Source organism: Miniopterus natalensis, chromosome 11, assembly GCF_054644295.1.
Source record: "Miniopterus natalensis isolate mMinNat1 chromosome 11, mMinNat1.hap1, whole genome shotgun sequence".
In the NCBI taxonomy this organism is placed as follows: domain Eukaryota; kingdom Metazoa; phylum Chordata; class Mammalia; order Chiroptera; family Miniopteridae; genus Miniopterus; species Miniopterus natalensis.
Window position 1 is genome coordinate 49,027,777 of NC_142091.1, and position 19,493 is coordinate 49,047,269.

At 35.4% G+C, this 19,493-nt stretch overlaps 1 protein-coding gene across 1 annotated transcript in view; it reads left to right on the plus strand.

Annotated features, from left to right (window-relative positions):
• Positions 1-19,493, plus strand: part of PDE3B (phosphodiesterase 3B) — a 105,072-nt gene that overhangs the window by 66,142 nt on the left and 19,437 nt on the right. The window contains exons 2-9 of the mRNA XM_087821749.1: positions 1,429-1,479; positions 4,831-5,079; positions 7,539-7,678; positions 9,602-9,708; positions 13,748-13,958; positions 14,519-14,595; positions 18,186-18,337; positions 19,309-19,446. Coding sequence (XP_087677875.1) covers positions 1,429-1,479; positions 4,831-5,079; positions 7,539-7,678; positions 9,602-9,708; positions 13,748-13,958; positions 14,519-14,595; positions 18,186-18,337; positions 19,309-19,446 — 1,125 coding nt within the window. The remainder of the gene's footprint in view (positions 1-1,428; positions 1,480-4,830; positions 5,080-7,538; positions 7,679-9,601; positions 9,709-13,747; positions 13,959-14,518; positions 14,596-18,185; positions 18,338-19,308; positions 19,447-19,493) is intronic.

Consider the following 19,493-nt stretch of genomic DNA (forward strand, 5'->3'; position numbering starts at 1 on the left):
TAAACTGCATTAATTAACTAATGTCTCTAGAATCTAGAACATATGGTAGTTAAATCACAACCTGAAATAATTTTATCAGAGTAATACTTAGGGTCATATAAAATAAATTCAATCAGTCTGCGAAACCACAGCCATTTTGTGGGTACTGGTCCATGAATTTTATCAGTGGTTATAGTATGTCTGGAATTCTTTAGGAAAGAATAGGTTTCTCTGTGCTTGGCAAGAGATGACTTTCTGCAAGAGTGTTGACAAGGAAATAGTGATAATGACAACTGACAAATTTGAGTGATTAAGGTTGGGTATATTATATAAAATAGAGCTCAGCGAGCTACAGCCCACTGACCAAATCCTTCCAGCAGCCTGTTTTGTATGGCTCTAAACCTAAGAATATTTTTGTGGGGTTTTTTTTCATCTTTAAGAGTTGTAAAACAAAAACAAAGAATATGCCACAGAAACCTTATGTGTCTTGCAAAGCCTGAAATATTTACTATCGGTCCTTCACAGAAAAGAAGTCTGCCAACTCCTGATAAAATTTTGGACTAATGATAAAGTAGATAACACTAAGATCTTTTGCAACCAAGAAGACTTAAGACCAAGGACAGAAAACACCACAGATAGTTCAGTATATGGAAATTATGTGATTATATGCATTAGGCTTATTTTCAAGACTAGGGTTCAAAGCTGTGTAGAAAATTGCAATTAATAATCAATTATTTAGGCCAAAGGGGACCTATTTTTTAACTAAGTAAACTTGGAAGACATTTAAGATTAATGATAGTTAACAGTTATTGCTTGCTAAATTAAAGCCAATTTTATCTCCTTGAGCATAGTGACTCCTGCTTGGGGAAGCAGCCAGAAAGCCTGCTAGAAAAAGAGGCGCAGGAAAAAACTAGTCTGGGACTAAGAAGTTACCATTGTATAAAGAGACAAACAGGAAAACCGCTAATTATCTGCATGTCAAAGGAGTTGTGTGTTGCTTTTCATGCTCCATTCCTTTATACTTAATCTAACCACAAGGACAAGATTTTTTAAACTGCATTTGACTGAAGTGCTTTATTGGTAAGAAAATAACACCACCATTGACACTAGTTTAAAATAAGTGATGATCATTTGGAAAGGGTGGCTATCTGATGATTTATAATTTTCCTTATATTTTTAGTGACTGGATGTGGTTTTTTTATATGTTCCTTTTTGGGACAGCAGATATTTTGAAGGCTATAATAGCTTATTTTTGTGACTATTCTGACTTTTTTTTATTTCTCATAATTAATAATAAAACATTCTGTCTAGAGGTAATTTTTATTCTCAACCTTCCCATTTCCTCAAACTTTAAGCTATTTGAAGTATCTGTAATTGAGATGTTCCATTTTGTCTTACATATATTTATTTATTTCTGGTTTGTAACTAAGTGAATTTTTTTATTTTCAGATGATTCTTTGGGATTGGGACTTAAAGCAATGGTATAAACCTCATTATCAGGTAAATATATTATTATCACTAATAATATGTATAATGAAACTCTTGACATTTAGTTACATTCACAAGATTGCTAGGATATAGGATTTTCTTTACCTAAACGAAAATAACCAGAACTTTCATTTAGGCAGATTACAACGTTTTAATTGTAAGGAATAAAGGAAATGGTAAGAAACCAAGCATATATGGTTACTTTTAAATGTTGCTAAAGTAATCTGGACTCAGAATAAACTAATTAATTCTATATTAAGGATGAGATTTTTTTTCTGATTGTGGGCAACTGATCCACACAGGGGAAAAAGTGGATTAAAGGCCATATATGAGAAAAAACAAGGCAATTGGCAAAACATTTTATCAGGGAAGCAAAATCTTTTTGCTCTTTGGTAAACTTTTTATTGAATTATACATACAGAAAAGTGCACAGCTTGATGAATTTTCACAAACTAAGTACCCCATGTGACAAGTACCCATATCAGGAAGGAGCACATGACCAGCCAGCACCCCAGAAGCCTCACTTATGCACCATTCTGATTACTTACATCCCCAGAGATAATCTCTATCCTGACTTTATTCTGTTTTGCTTATTTGTGAACTTTATATATATAAATGGAATCACTTAATATGTACTTTGCAAAGATTTTTGTGATCACTTAAGTAATATATGTTTGTATCAGAAGAACTGAAAGTAGAAGTATAGGAGAAAAAAGAAAAATCACTCGTAAACATCAGGCAATAACTATGTTAACTTTTGATACGTATATTTCCAAACCTTTTTCCATTTCCATTGTATTAAAATGTGTGTTTGTATATTCTGATGTCATATCCAAGATCCTCAGTTTTCAGAGTATCTAAATTATTGGTAAAATCGAAAGATAAACAAGGAGCAATGGTTCAGATCATTGGCTTGTAGTCAGACAGACTCGTTTTGTGATATCAGGCACCGCTGTCCCATTTTTCTCTTCCTAACAATTCTTTTATTAAATCTGAAGTCTGACATTCATAAATAAAAGTGGACAGGTCATAAGTGTACAACTTGATGGATTTTTCTCCAAATGAGTAGGTACATGTGACCATCCTAAAGATGAAGAGCTTGGTACCCCAAAAGCCCCCTTATGCTTTCCTCCTAGTCATCAGCTTCTCCCCAAATGCTGTCGCATTCCTGGGTTTCTCATCACAACTTTATTTTTCCCGTCTTTGAATTTTATATAAATGCAGTCAATCACACGTGTTTCCTGGTTTGCTTCTTTCAGAACTTTGTGAGATGAACGCATATCGCTGCACACGATGCTGTGACCTTACACAGTACGGCCCCTTTCCTCTCTCTGGCCTCATCATCCAGCACTTTCTCCTTCACTCGCTCTGCTCCAGCTAACACTGGCCTCCTTGTTTTTGCAAACGAGCCAGGCAGGCTTCTGCCTCTGTCTTCACACTCGCTGGTCTCTCGGCCTGGAATGCCCTTTTCCCACACCTCTGTCATGTCTTAACAAATTGCCGCCTTACGCTCTGAAGTTTCTGTGCCCTCCATCACTTCCTTTCCCCTTCCTTGCTCCATCTTTTCTCTTCAGTCTGCTCAAAAGCCCACGATTCTCCATGGCCCATATTCCTTAGCCTGGAATCCAGTGTTCTCAAAAATTTGGTCCCAACATGCCTCTCCAATCTTACTTTCCACTGCTCTTTTTAAAATTTTAATATAGCCTGTACTTCAATAATTTTATATTTTCTGTACCTTGCTATTTTACCACTTTTATACCTTTATTTATGCCCCTTCTTGAAAAATGAACTCCCCCAAATACATTTCTATTTTTTATTGTAAAACATTATTTCCCCAATCTTTATACATAAAATCCTACCAAGTGCTACCTCTTCCATAAAGTTTCTCTTAACCCTTCATATTAAAGTTATATTTCCTTTGAAGTCCAATACCTTTTTGTCTGTACCTTTATGTCATCACTTTCCGTAACGTTAATAGTAATATTTAGTGCACTTTTTCTGTATGTACTATGCACTGTCTTATGCGTTCTCCATGTAGCATCAGATTTAATTCTCCCCACTTCTCTAAGCACAGCTATAAACTGTGGAAATAATGCCTGAGGCTACCAAAGGAGAACTCTGAACAATGGAAAGAGTAGGCTGGACTAGTTAGGGGCCCCAGTAATGGAGGAACAACACAGTGACAGCAAAAGGTGGCTCAGGCCCTGACTCTCAGCCTAGCAACAGGACGTGGTGCAAGCAGGCTTGTTTCTTCCCCAGGACTGAACGAGAGTCCTGCCAACAAGACCAAGTGAGTCTCGTGGCTCTGGCAAGAAGCACTTGATTAGAAACACCACTGACAATGAATGGCCAGGGATACATTCTAAAAAGTACATCAAAGGCTATTTTGTCATTGTGGGAACATCACAGAATATACTTCCACAAACCTGTGTATGGTACAGCCTCCTGTACGCCGGGTATACGGTATGCCATCACTGTATATGTGGTCCGTCGCTGATCAAAACATTGTGATGAGGCATATGACTGTGCTCTCATTTCCTACTGGGCGTGAGAGCCCCTTCCCCAGTGAGAGACTTGGGGTGGCCAGGGGGCCGGGCCCAGGGGATACTGCCACAGGTGCCGAGCCCAGAAAGTGTTCTTTGTCCTGGTGGCCTGGAGCCTCCCTTCCTCCACCTGGAGGTACCAGGTAGCCCAACCTGAGGAAGTTCCCTTGCCCCCACTCCCATTTATCCCCCTAACTCCACAAACAGGGGCACTAGCAGGGACCAGTGGGGATCCTAGAGGCACCAGAAAAAAAATAAAAAAATAAAGCAGACTGAAATATCACTGAATGCCCAGAAAATTAAATTGTCATAAGAACCACAGCCTGGAAAAGTAGACCAGGATCTGTGTGTGAAATCTAAACAAGACTACCTCCTAATATGAAGGATTTAAATAGGACCCAGTCTTCTAGCATTATGTGAAGCATTATTAGCCAAAATACTGATAAAATAAAATAATCACCTGTCCTGCCAAGAACCAGAAAAATCACAGCTTGAAATGCTTTATATGTTTAAAAGAAATTTTGACACAAAAGAAATCAATAAATTAATGAAATGTTCAAATTATAGATTTTGAAATCAATATAAATTTAGTTTTAAGCGAGTTATAAAGTAAGTCAGTAATGAACACTAATGAAAAACAGATAACCTAATGAAAAACATACCATTTGTTATATCCAAATTAATGAATATTAATACTTAACAGAATTAAATTACTTAGATATTGTTAGACAGACCTTGATTTCAAATGGAGTAATTTTATCTTAAATGTTGAATTCTCTGTTTAACCAGATATGTAATTTTACTTTTTTTCCTTTTTCAGAATTCTGGAGGTGGAAGTGGAGTGGATCTTTCAGTGCTAAATGAGGCTCGCAATATGGTGTCAGACCTTCTGATTGATCCGACCCTTTCCCCACAAGTCATTTCTTCCCTTCGAAGTATCAGTAGCTTGATGGGTGCTTTCTCAGGTTCCTGTAGGCCAAAGATTAATCCTCTCACACCGTTTCCTGGATTTTACCCCTGCTCTGAAATAGAGGACCCAGTGGAGAGAGGAGATCGAAAAATCCACAAGGTCAACACACAGTAATCAGCCAGCTCTGTTTATCACATTTAATTCTATTTTCAAATTAAAACTGCTCTTTAAAAATCTCAGCTAAACTAGAATTTCCTTTTCAAGGACCAGCTTTTTTTCCAGTATATTGGTCTCCTTGGGGCTTTAGAAAATAGTTATAATCTCAAATAATTTGAAACAAGTATTCAGTTGATATTTTAAATAACACTGCTGTAACTAGCAATTACAATTGCATCAGTAACAATTATTGTTGTTGTTGTTGTTTTAAAGTAGCAGAGCAACAAGCAAATTTAATTCTAGACTTGTACAACAGACTAGTAGTGAAATCATGTCAGTAATCTGTTTTATTCTGTAGAATCTGGGAATTGTTCTTGTTGAACCAAGAAGAAATGATCAGTATAATGTTCATTTTATGTATTGCGTAGCATTATGCATTTTAAATTGATTTTTACATTTTTAAAACCCTTCTTTTCCCTTCTTCACCCACTAGAGATTGCTATAGTTCAACAGGCACTGATTTTTCTATCATTAGAAATGGGATTAACTGAACTTTCTATGCTTCAAAATAGGATTTCCTTTAGAAAATACGGTTCTAAATAGGCACACATTATGCTTGTCTGGAACGCTTTTGTTTCATTTGACTATCAATATCTTTACCAATTGCTAAAATCATAAAACTAAAAGTGGAAAAAGTTTGGACATTGTCCAAGTTTAACCACTTTTTCTACAGGTAAAGAAACTAACCAAGAGAAGATAAAATTCAAATCAGTTTGTTTTGTTTATTTATAACAGTGTATATAGAGCTCAGAAAAGTTAAATATAGTTTTTGGAGGGATTTTGATCATCAGTAAATTTTGTTTTGTTCTCAGAAATAGGGTATAGAAATGCTGAGAAACTAAGCAAGCCCAATTAGGGCAAAAATTTAATAATTATTGAGCACAGATCTGGATCATAGGTAGTTAGGTGATGCTTTTTAAAAAATTTTTATGTTTATTTTTTTTTTTTTTGAGAGAGGGAGAAGAGGAGAGAGAGAGAGGGAGAGGGAGGGAAACATCATGTGAGAGAGATACATTGATCAGTTGCCTCTTGCCCATGTCCCAACCAGGGATCAAACCTGCATGCACCCTAGATACGTGCCTTAACCGGGAACCGAACTTGAGACCTTCTGGTGCACCAGCCAACTGAGCCACACCTACCAGGGCTGTGATGCTTTTATTTTTAAAAAGTATATACAGTATCTCCTGCATTAGTTAAAACCCAATGATTCTTAGAGGTTAGTCATGCGATAGCAACAAATTGATCAATGAAATACTAACATAGTCATGAGTTAGTTTTCACCTGATCTGTTGCTCTTCCCATGTATTTTCCATCAACATTAGATGTTTAGAATAGTAATTTTTTAAAATGCTAATTCTTAAAAAAATCAATCACAAAAATCATTTTGATAGTATAAACAGGATGCCTAAATGCCTCATTTCTTGAACGTTCTAGTTAATCAGGCTTATTTTGTGTACTGGAATCTACTGGTAAAAGTAAGCCATGTAAGATCCAGGATGTGACCCTTATGTCTTAGTGTTCTTTAAACTTATTTGAATTTTACATCTAATTTGTCTCTGCTTTTGGAAGAGAATATAAGAAGCCTAATGTTACTTCAGAAAAGAACGGCCTTTATGAAAAAATAATTAGTAAGGAAAAGGGAGTTGGAATAGATAATTTAATGTAAATGTCGTATATACTATGTTAAACAAGAGAGATTATATGGACCTAAATTTCTAACTACCCATGAACCTTTACGAAATCAACATCCTTGGGAAAACTTAAATATAAGAGATATTTATCTCTCTGAGACAGTTTCGGTATCTGCTGATGGGGGAGATTCGTAAGAAAGAAACTTTTCTGTATATCTCAGTAAGACACCTGTTCACAGTGGTAAAAAAAAAAAAAAAAGTATTTTCAAAACTTAGGGTAAAACTTTATTAATGCTAAAGGTGTTCTGGATTTAATCATTTGTTCAGAAAGCAGCTCAGAATCCTGCAGTTTTTACAGATCAACCTCTATGGACATTAGCCCTGTACTGAAAGTATAAAAAGGCTGACAGTCCCTGAATCTAATCCTTTCCTCAGAAGTTGTTTTTTAGGGTAAATCTTTCATATCTACTTTTTAAATTATCAACTGTTTATTTCTCATGATACTAGGAATAAAGTGTACAAAAGAAAAAAAATCTAGTTAAGTAGGGAGTTCAGAAATCTTTTTTTTTTTATAGTAGAAGAATATGTAGAACAACAGTATAGAATGTGAAATTTTGAGTAAAATTGACATACCTTCAGAATTAAAACGTTCTGTTTCTCCTGTACATGTTAAAAATATACTTTGTATTGATTTTTATGTACTTTCTTTAATAATACATATACAGCATGTTACAGGGTGACAATTTTAACCACTGATAAATTATTCAACAGGGACTACACAGTAGGAATAGTTTACCAACTCCACAGCTGAGGAGGAGCTCAGGAGCTTCAAGTCTGCCACCTATTGAACCTTCTTCAAGGTGGGAACGCAATAATGGCAAAAGGCCTCACCAAGAATCTGGTGTTTCAAGGTAAACTCTCCAGAGCCTGTTAAGGAAACCTGGATCTGATACATTCACTTTGTTTCTGTGAATCAAGTTTGAAATAGTTCTAAAAGCAGAAAGGAACAGTTGACATACTAATTTAGGTATAGGACAGCATGAGTAGTAATGTGACATAATAGAGAAAATAATTCTTCAAAAGAAGCCAACCTCTCTTACCCCAAAATTTAGGTCAGTTGGATACAAAGCATGTGGGGACCTTAAAGGAAGCTAGGATCAATTTAGAACAGGGTACTGGAAAAGCTTATAAATTGGTAGAGGTGGCCACTACAGGAACAGTCGCCGGGTCCAATGCATAATACCCAAGGTGGGGCAATGGTTCCTGACTGGTGAGAGGAGGAGCACATTCTCAGGGTTCACCTCAGATGTTAAATATCTTTCAAAGGCATTCATTACTATGAAGCTGAGAAAAATGCTAGGAGCCGAAATCTGAACATAAATATATATCCATTTATCCTGATAACAAAAGATTCAATGCTTTGTCTTAAAAGCCAGGAAAGCTAGTGATTTCTTGTGTGTTATAAGCTTCTACTTAGTTATCTAACTAAATTAATAAAATTGGTCTCAGTGTAAATTTCCTATTAAACCACTAAGTTATTACTGAGCATGTGTTTTACTTTTAGCTTGAGCTCTGTAGTTACACATTTAAAACACTGGGTGGCAGAATTGGATCACAGCTATTTGATAAATTTATGTTAGTGTTTATATGTGAAATATGATCAGATAATTTTCCAGATTCTTTTGTGATTAATTTGAATCTTCTGTAATATACTCAAATAGATGGGCTCCTTGTTTATTAAAAAAATTGTGTGGAATGGAATGGAATGAGGTATGAAAGAATACTGTACAGGAAAGTAAGCTTTGGTCCAAAGCTTGCTCAGAGCCTAAACATGGTAGTTTGTTTTTTCCCAAATGGAAGCAGGATATGGGGAAGTAAATGATGTTAGAAACTGAAAATATGACAGGTATTTCTTAGCCATGGGAAACATCGTCTTGAGAATATTGGGTTTAAGAAGGATGAAAATGATTCAGTTTTTTAATCTTTCTATCACACTGATGTAACAGCAATACATTTGCAATTAAAGAATGATGATGATTAAAGTAGAAACACAGTCCAAAGAAAACTGTCTTTTGACTCTGGGAAGTGTTCATATAAAGGTGTATGTAGGCATTCCGGGAATCCTCTTAATTGTTCCCCGGTACTGGGAACTTCTATTTGAATTATGGTTTCCTTTCTGTTTCCAGTAAGACCCCCTTTGCCATGTTCAAGCAGGAACCCAAGACACCTTTACTGCTTGTTGGCAAATCTGGGCCTTTTGTGCTGTTACTTTACAGCCACGAGATGCCAGATGGTTGAAAGTAGCTATGGTATTACCTAAATGTTGCTGACATGGTGCCCTGGTAATTATGAAGAGGTCATCTGCATATTGTAACAGAGCTCCTCCTCCAAGTTTTAGGTGTGCCACCTGTACCATTTTCAGATTTTCCTGCTTAGGGGCTCCTTTCTTCAGTTCCTCAAGGATGCACCTCTTATGATGCTCTGAGAGGAAAGCCATTCTCATTAGGGTCCCGATTGGGCTCAGTTAAAGGAATTACCTTAGTAGGTCAGGAGCCCCACCTGGATTTTCTTGGTGCAGTCTCCAAGCCTCTTCATTTGCCTTATCCAGTACCAACCTCACTCATCCTCCATAAGCAAAATATTCAGGAGGCTTGTGTATCTGCCCAGTTGGGGTGGTGGGTGGCAAAAACCCTTGTAATTAAGTCAGTCATTTTAGTAGGATCATCCCTATGAGAAGGACTTTAGTTTCTCCAGTTTAACAGATCCGATGAAGAAAAAAATGAGGAAATCTGCCACAGTTTTAAAATTCTTAACCTGTTGTCTTTCCTTTTTAGCCAAGGATGCTATCTAAATGGGCCTTTTAGTTCAAACCCACTGACAGTCCCGAAGCAAAGGTCATCTTCTGTGTCGCTAACTCACCATATAGGTCTAAGAAGAGCTGGTAAGAAATCATTTTTTATTATTTAAATGTGGGAGATCTCAAAGTATATGGTAGCGCCAAGTTTTTTCATTACACATTAATAGCTAACTTTGAAGACTATTTTATGTGTTTTAAGTTAACATGACTAAGCAATTTGAATCGGCTATTCACAATTTGCTCATTAGCAATGACTTTTAAATCTGCTACTATACATGTGTTTAAAGAACTAAAGGAAATCATATCTAAATTATTTAAGAGTGGGACAACAATGTCTCCCCAAAGAGAATATAAAGATCTATAAATTATAAAATAAATTTTAATTATAAAGTAATTGCCACCTCTACTTGATATTGGATTGGAGATTCTAAACAGGGCAGTTAGGTATAAAAGGAAATAAGGAAGAAGTAAACCTATATTTACAGATGACATAATAACATATTTATAAAATCCTAAGAAAGTCATTAACACCTATTACAACCAGTAGACAAGTTCATCACTGTGGCAGGATACAAGATTTGTATGTAAAAATCAATTGTATTTCTATATACTTGCAACAAACAATGCAAAACAGAAATTAAGAAAATAATTCCATTTACAGTTAGCATCAAAAAGAGGAAAAATCTTTGGAATAAATTTAATAAAATAGTGCAAGACTTGTTCACTGAAAACTATAGAACATTGTTAAAAGAAGTTAAAAATCTAAATAAATGAAAAAAATATCCCATGTTCATTGATCAAAAAACTTAGTATTGTCAAGATGGCAGTATTTCCCAGTTGTTCTAGGATTAGCACAATCCTTATCAAAATCTGAGCTGGCTTCTTTGCAGATATTGACAAGTTTATCCCAAAATTTATATGGAAATTCAGGTGACCCAAAACTGCAAAAATAATCCTTAATTTAAAAAAATTTTTGGAGGACTCACACTTTCAGATTTTAAAACTTACTATCAGGCTATGGTAATCAAGACATTGTGGCACTAGCATAAGGATATTCCAAGTCTGGAATAGAACTGGGAGTCCATAAATAAACCCTTACATGGTCAACTGATATTCAACAAGGGTACCAAGATAATGGGGAAGGAATAGTGTTTTTAACAAATGGTGTTGGAACAACTGGATATACACATGAAAAAGAATGAATTTAAAACACCAGTTACCATACTTAAAAATTAACTTAAGATATATCATAGACTCAAATGTAAGAGTTAAACCATAAAACTGGTAGAAAACATAGAAAATCTTTGTGACTTTAGGTATCGAGTAAAGCTTTCTTAGATGGCACCAAAGGCACAGTCCATGAACGAAAATAATTGATAATTGGAATTCATTGAAATTAAAAGCACCTGTATGTACTTCAGCAGACGCCTAAAGAAAATGAAAAGACAATTCATAGGAGAAAATATTTGCAAATCATATTATTTGACAATGGACTTGTATCCAGAATACAAAAAGATGTTTTACAACTCAATAATAAAAAGACAAAAGACCCCATTAAAAAATGGGCAAAAGATCTGAATAGATGTTTCTCCAAAGAAGATATAAAAATGGCCCATAACCACATGAAAAGATGCTCAGCATCATTAATCATTAGGGAAATGTAATCAAAACTACAGTGAACTATGACTTCACACCCACTATGATGTTTTTAATTATAAAGCCAGATAAGTGTTGATAAAAATGTTCAGAAGTGGGAACACTCACACATTGTTGATGGGAAAGTAAAATGCAACAGCCACTTTGGAAGACAGTTTGGCAGTTCAGTACTTGAATAGAGAAATAAAATTGTGCTGTATTCATGCATACACTTTTACACAGCACTGAAAACGAATGAACTGCAGTCACATGCTACTACATGGAAATATCTCTTTTTTTAAATGTTGAGTAAAGTAAGCAAGGCATAGAAGCATTTATATATACTGATTGAATTTACAAAGATCAAAAAAAGGGCAAAACTAATGTAAATTAAGAGATACATACATATGTGGCATAAATATAAAGAAAGGCAAGAAAAACAGTACTATAAAAGTCAAAATAATGATTTCCTTTAACAAGAGGAAGGGCAGTTAAGATGGGTTTCTGATCTCTAGCCATGTTTTATGTATTAACTTGAGTGATAAGCACTCCTGTTATAGTTTTTCTGTATGCATATTGTATTTCACAATAAATAAAGTTTACAATTAAAATATGGCTCTATATTATAGAATATCTTTCTTAAGGGTTGCTAGGTTTTTCTCTACCACTTTTTCCTCTCTTTGAAGCTTTTCTATGTTGTATCAAATTTATAACCCTAAGATTATTTAAAATACCCTTTAGTCTTCTCAGCCTATTTGTCTGGATTTTTGGACACTCACTGGTATAATTAGAGAAAAGAATGCTGGAAATTGGAATGTTGTATCCAGTTATTAACAACCAGCGTGACTTTGACAAGCAAGGCACTTTCCCTCTCTAGTCTTCAGTTTCTTCTGAAACATTAAGCTGTCAGATTATTTATCAGATCCTGTTGAGCCCTAACATTACATATGATTTATAGGAGCCTCTAAATAAATTAATCTGATAGAACAGCAGTGGCAGCCCTTTCCAGAGTGTGGTCTCACAGTGTTAACTGTTAAGCAAATCATGTTTCTTAGTGGGGGAGGATTTCGTAGTTTTTTCCCCCCCTCACATGTAAAGTGAAAATGCTACCTAACTCACGTTGTTATTGTGAAGATTAAATAAAATAACCTATTGTATCAGTCAGGGTTTTCTAGCGAAACAGAATAGGATGTTTGTGTGTGTGTGTACATACATACATAACATACATATGTACATGCATGCATGCATGTAGGCAGAAAGGGGGGTGGGCGATGGATTTTAAGGCATTGTCTCCTGGGGCTGGAAGGGCTGAAATTTTTAGGGCAGCCTGCCAGCATGGAATTGATGCTGCAGTCTTAAGTCCATGGAATTGATGCTGCAGTCTTAAGTCCAAAGGCACTCTGGAGGCAAAGTTTCTTCCTCTTGGAAGGACTCAGTCTTTTCTCTTAAGGCCTTCAACTGATGGGATGAGGCCAACTCACATGAAGAGTAATCTGCTCTACTCAGCCTACTGATTTAAGTATTAACCTCATCTGAAAATTTCCCTCACAGTAACACCTAGGCTGCTGTTTGACCAAAACAGCTGGGCACCATGGCTTAGCCAGTTGACACAAAATTAACTGTCACACACAGTCTCTTAAGTGTTCACCTCTGTGCCTGAAAATTTCACAGATCCTTAATAACTGCTATTTGCTTTCCTCTCTAATTCATACTTTACTTGGCTCTTTACTTCCTAATAAAAGTTTTAAGTCTGCCTTCTTCTTTCCAGAGATACCCATACTGCCTTAATTCAAGACACTCAGCAAATCTCTGAAGTGCTGTGTTTTCCTCATTGAGCACATAGCACTTATTTATATTGTCCCCCAGACTCTAGGTTTGTTGAATTACAGAAATAGTATCTTCTTCCCCATTGTGAAACCCAGCACATTTTCCAGCATATAATAGGGTCGCAAATATTTGTTGAATAAATAAATCGGCTGGACAGATTTGCATATTTTTAAAGGCTATGCTGTGATGGTAACATATAAATTTATTATATGCTCAACTTGCTTAATGCTATTAATAAAATGAATTTTACTGTATTGAAAAATAGTCGCTAAAATTTGGTAAAGGCACTCTGTTCATAAAAAGAATCAAGCTGGCAAGGACACAAAATGTGAATGGTAAAGAATTAGGAAAATTTGTGCCACACAGTATGTACATTTTAGTTCTACTCTTAGTATCCACCTGAAATGTGCTCTCCTGCTGCAGGGTGTTTATTCCATAGTCACTGATGATTACCAACATGGCTCTGTATTCTGCTTAAATTCCTAGAGTGTCTTAAAGATAGCTCCATCTAGAAATCTTATTTTATCATTTAATTGTAAATATTTTGCTTTCTTTAAAGAAGGAAAATGCTCTTTATATAAGTACACAAACATAAATAATAAACACCATACACGTGCAGAATTTATTTATCTATCTCTTTCCTCTCTTTTAACTTTCCAAGGTGTTTTACCGAGCCTGAGTCCCGTGAATTCTCCTGGCCATGGACCAGTGTCTCCTGGCTCTCTAACTAGTCGATCGCCTATAGAATTTCCTGATACTGCTGATTTTCTTACTAAGCCAAGTGTTATTTTACACAGATCTCTGGGCAATGCACCCACTTCACCAGATTTTTATCCGCCACTTAGAAATTCTGATAGCAATTTATGTAACAGGTAAGTTTCCCAAATGTTTATTTCTGTTTTACAATATAGGTTACTTAAAGTATTACTCATATTCTAGTTCTGTCTAATAACTAGATGATGAATTAAGACTATGCCCTCCTCCATTCTCAACAGAATTTCTCTCATTTCAGTACTGTCATTCATTTTCCAATTAAGTGGTCTCCATCTGAAGTGCAATATAGTGGCATTGTACTTATTATATCAGTAAATGTGTGGGAATTATTTTAGTATACACTATTTCCGTGCGTAATCATAATACCCAGCTCGTGTGGTGTTCCTTCTCATTTCTGCTTAGATGCGAAGTGTTTACCTCAGACATCATTGTTGGCTTTCAAAATGTGTTATTGTCTTCAGGGTCACTCACACATATGCTCCCCAGGATAAATCCTATTAAATTTATAGAGATTGGAATATTAGGATGTGTTGCATTTGGGACCTTGGTTAAAAATTGAGCAGATTTTCTAATTGTATATAGATTTTAAATTTTTGCCTAATTTATTGTATATACATGTTTACATATGTGTATGTATATTTATGTTTCGTTCTATAAGCTGTGGACATCAAATACTGAAATATGTTTCAACACCTGAATCAGAGTCTGGTACAGATTGCTGTGGCGGGAAATCAGGTGAGGGTCCAGAGTCGTGTGTATTTAACTTTATGAGCAATTTTTTACATTACTTTTAGGATGAATAAATGAATGAGTTCAACTTTGGTTTATCCACCTTTAAAATGAAGATTACAGCGTTTTTTATCTACTTTAGAGAGGTGTTACTAGGAACAGAGTATTAGATGGTGAAAGTATTTTAAAGAGTAAAAATGTGCTGTACAAATGAATATAGTCTTTGGTTATGGCTTCGGCTCATAAATAGTGAAATAAAGTATAATAATGTTGAAATTTATACTGCACAATCTAAGGCCAAAAGGTTTGCATAAATTTTTTATGGCAAAGAGAGGAGTTATTTTAAAATTTAATTATATCATTCTGAAGCATTTCATATGCTCAAACAAAAAATATCGATGGTGATAAAATTATAGTTTTATAACTTTAAACAATTGATGACCAAGCTTCCAGTAATAGACCGTTAACCCACACCAACATTCCCCCTGAAGGTAGGTAGAAAAGCAAAAAAATCTGCTTGAAGCTCCTCAGAAATACCACTAGATCTGGAGGGGAGGACACATGTCCAAAAAAGTGAGTCTGGAGTTTGGGGCCACCAAGAGGGTGTTTGCCAGAGGGGCCAGTGACTGATAAAATGAACAGTCCTTTTGGTAGCTTCATGGGACTAGGGAGGCGGAGGTTGGAGTTGGAGGCCTGCCGTGTAGGGATAACTCGGTACATCCTGCAGCACTGCCCCCCAGGGATATGAAGGTAAACCAGAGATAGATAGGTCCTTTCAGGGATTATAGGCCTCTAGGAATCCCTTTACATACCACAGAATTCATCCTCTTAAAGTGTGCATTTTAATAGTTTTTGGTTTTTAAAGTGTTGTTAAAAAAACAAAGACCAATTCTTTTTAAAAGAAACTTTTCCAAAAAATAGAAGTGGATAAACTTTCCAACTCATTCTGTTGGGACGGTTTTACCCTGATACCATAACCAAAGATGTCCCAAGAAAACTACAGACCAGTACCCCTTATATGTACAGACACAAAAATCCTTAAAAGATACTAGCAAACTGAGTCCAGCAATTTATAAAACAGTCACACCATGACGAAGATATATTTATCCCAGAAATGCAAGGGTAGTTTAACATTTGAAAATCAGTGTAATACACTACATTAATAGAATAAAGGGGAAAAACACGTGATAATCCCAATAGATGCATAGAAAGCGTGACAAAAATCAAACCACTATTTCATGATAAAAACACTCAAACTAGTAATAACAGAGAAGTTCTTCAACTTGATCAAGAAAAGCACACAGCTTCATATCATCCTTAATGGAGAAAGACCGTCCCTATTCACAGACCATATGATCCTCTATGTAGAAAATCCGAAATACACACACACACACACACACACACACACACACACACACACACGCACACTACTAGAACCAATAAACAAGTTTAACAAAGTCACAAGTGTACAGAAAATCAGTTGTAGTTCTATATACTAACAATAAACCATCATAAATTGAAATTAAGAAAACATTTTTATTCATAGTAGTGTCAAAAGATTAAAGTAGTTGGAATAAACTTATTATAAAGCCACTGTAATTAAGACAGTGTGGTATTGGCAGAAAGAGATGAGCCTGTAGATCAGTGGAATAGAGAAGTATGAGTCCAAAAATAAATTCTTGCATTTATGGTAATTGATCTTCCACATAGAAGCCAATACAATTCAAAAGAAAAAGGGTCTTTTTTTCAACAAATGAGGCCAAGACAATTGTATAACCACTTGCCCAAAAGAGAATTTGAACTCTGACCTCACCAGGTACACAAAAAGTAACTCGAAATATGTCAGAGACTTAAATGTAGGAGTTAAGACCATGTAACTTGGAGAAGAAAACATAGGACAGAGCCCTTGTGACCTTGGATCAAGTAAAGCATTCCTAGGTACAGCACCGAAAAGGCACAATCCATGAAAGAAAGGAAAAAGTGACAGATTGGGTTTCAGCAAAATTAAAATCTTTTGCACTTAAAAAGGACATCAATAAGAAAATGAGATGACACACCATAGGCTGGGGAAAAATATTTGCAAATTATACATCCAAAATAAGCATCTTATATCCATGATACGTAAAGAACTCTTACAACTCAATAGTTAAGAAGCCATACAACTCAATTAAAATTTGGGCAAAAAAGTGGGGATAAATGCTGATGGAAGGAGACTTGACTTGGGTGGTGAACACACAATATAATATATAGAAGATGTGTTAAAGAACTGTACATCTGAATCCTATAATTTTATTAACCAATGTGACCCCAATAAATTCAATTAAAAGTGGGGGGAAACGGGCAAAAAGTTTTAGATCATTTGTTGAAAGTCATTCAGTGAAGGATAACACATGAAAAGATGATCATTAGTCATTAGGTAAATGCAAATTAATACAACCATGAGATACCACTGCTCTCAAACCAGAATAGCTATAATCAGAAAGACAGGCAATACCAAGTATTGGCAAGGATGCAGAGAAATCGGAACCCCTATGTATTGCTGATGGGAATGTAAAATGGTATATCCACTTTGGAAAACATTTTCAGTTTTTTAAAATGTTACACATAAATTTACCGTATCACCCAGCAATACCAGGGCTAAGAATTTAGCCGAGAAAGCCTGAGCCCTCAACACAGGACTGTGAATGCTCACGACATCATTATTCATAATAGCACAGAACTGCCTATTGCCCAAATGTCCATCAACCTGTGAATGAATGAATATCACGAGGTCTGTATCCATACAATGGAATTTTATTTAGCAGTTAAAGGAACAAACTTCTGATGCATGCTAATACATGAATAAACTAGAAAACATTATTCTAAGTGAGAGAAGCCAGGATCAAAAAAGTTGTGTATTGTGTGATCCCACTTATATGAAATTCTAGAAAAGGCATATTTATAGACAATAATCATAACAGTGATTGCCTAGGATGAAAAAGCAACTAACTGTAAACAGGCATGAAGATACTTTTTGGGGGTGATAAGAATATTCTAAAACTGGATTGTCATAATGGTCGCACAACTCTAAGTTTACTAAAATTGTTCAATTATGCACTTACAGTGGGTGGATTTCATGGTATGTAATTATACTCAATAAAGCTTTTAAAAATAATTCATTAATGTTCAAAGTTCTTTGGACCGACTGTTCTCAGTTGGGAGATCCTTATTTGAGGGCTGTCATGTGTTTGCGGTCAGATATTGGCAAGAGTGATGGTTATCTGAAGGACCGATTGGGTTGAATTTCCAAGATAGATTACTCACCTGTCTGTTGGCTATTGACCAGTCCACCTAACTTTGACCACTAAGAATATCCACTCATCCTTTTAATCCCGGAGTAGATATACCAGGTGAAATGTTTATGTTGCCTGGGCACAAGATACGTGGGCCAGATAATCCAGCAAGACAGAGTCAATGGTAATTAATTCTTGGTGTTGTTCATTTAGATTGAACACCATAGTAGTTCACTTTATCTGAATATTTTTACAAATAATTTTTCTTATAAAACTACCCATGTAGGGCAAGTTTTGTTCTTATTTATTGCTGTTTTTTGAAAGGGGACGAAGACAACACCATTTCCTCAAAAGAATCACTCAACCTTACAGAAGCTCAACAAGAAGTGGAAACAGAGAACAGAGACTGCAGAAAATTAGCTCTGGAAGGTGATAATCACCTAACAGAAGAGGCACAGAATGCACAGCAACCAAATGTAAAACTTATGATTATATTAAAGTGAAGTAGAATATTAGTTAGTGCTTAGTTTTTTGCCCAGAACAGGGTTTTTAATATAATATTTTTAAATTTTTTACTGAGAGTCACTATACCACATTAAAGAAAACCTTGGATAAAAAAAATATAATTACCTCTAAGCTCATTATCCTAGAACAAAGCGCATTCATCTTACAGTGAACACATTTCGTTTTATAGCGGATATATTCCTTTCCATGCTGCTATTTTTTTCATTAGAAATGTTAAGGTCTGAGGAACATGTGCATAGTCATTAAAAATAATGTAGTAATCTACTTAAAATAACAATTTTTTTGTTATTAAAGTTCAAAATGTAAGCATTTTAGGGAAAAACTCATCCATTTCTCTTGGGAAGTTAAGATAATTATAAGTGCTAATATAAGGATATAAATTTCTATACTTTTTAAAAAAAAATTTTTAAATATCTTTTTATTGATTTCAGAGAGAGAGAGAGGGAGACAGAGAGATAGAAGTCTCAATGATGCGTCACTGATTGGCTGCCTCCTGCACGCCACCTACGGGGATGGAGCCCGCAGCCGGAGCCTGTGCCCTGACCGGAATCTAACTGGTTCATGGGTGGACACTGAACCCCTGAGCCACGCCTACCAGGCTCTATTATTCTTGATATGTGTACCCTCTAAAATGAAAATGGAATTTAGATTGGTATAGTGTTTTGAAAATATTTTTATTTATAAAAGCAATGTCAAGATTAAGAAATCTTCTGATGCCTAGAGGACAGGTTTATATTTATATGAAGACAGCATTCTACAAAGTGAGAAAATAGGAAATACAGATTCTATCGGAGAAAAAACGTTGTAGAAAATAGTACTGACCATTTTTAATGTTCAATTTTAAGTGTTCTCATTTAGATACGGATTTAACAGTATTAACAAAAGGTTATGTTGGTTTGGGTTTCCCCCCCTGTATGTGCAGATTGAACAGGAAGCATCACTGGACCGGGTTTTAATAGAAGATTATGATTCATTAATAGAAAAGATGAGCAACTGGAACTTTCAAATTTTTGAACTTGTAGAAAAAATGGGAGAGAATTCAGGAAGGATCCTTAGTCAGGTTTGTTTCAAATCTCTACCACATTTTTATTACAAATGAATTTTTTT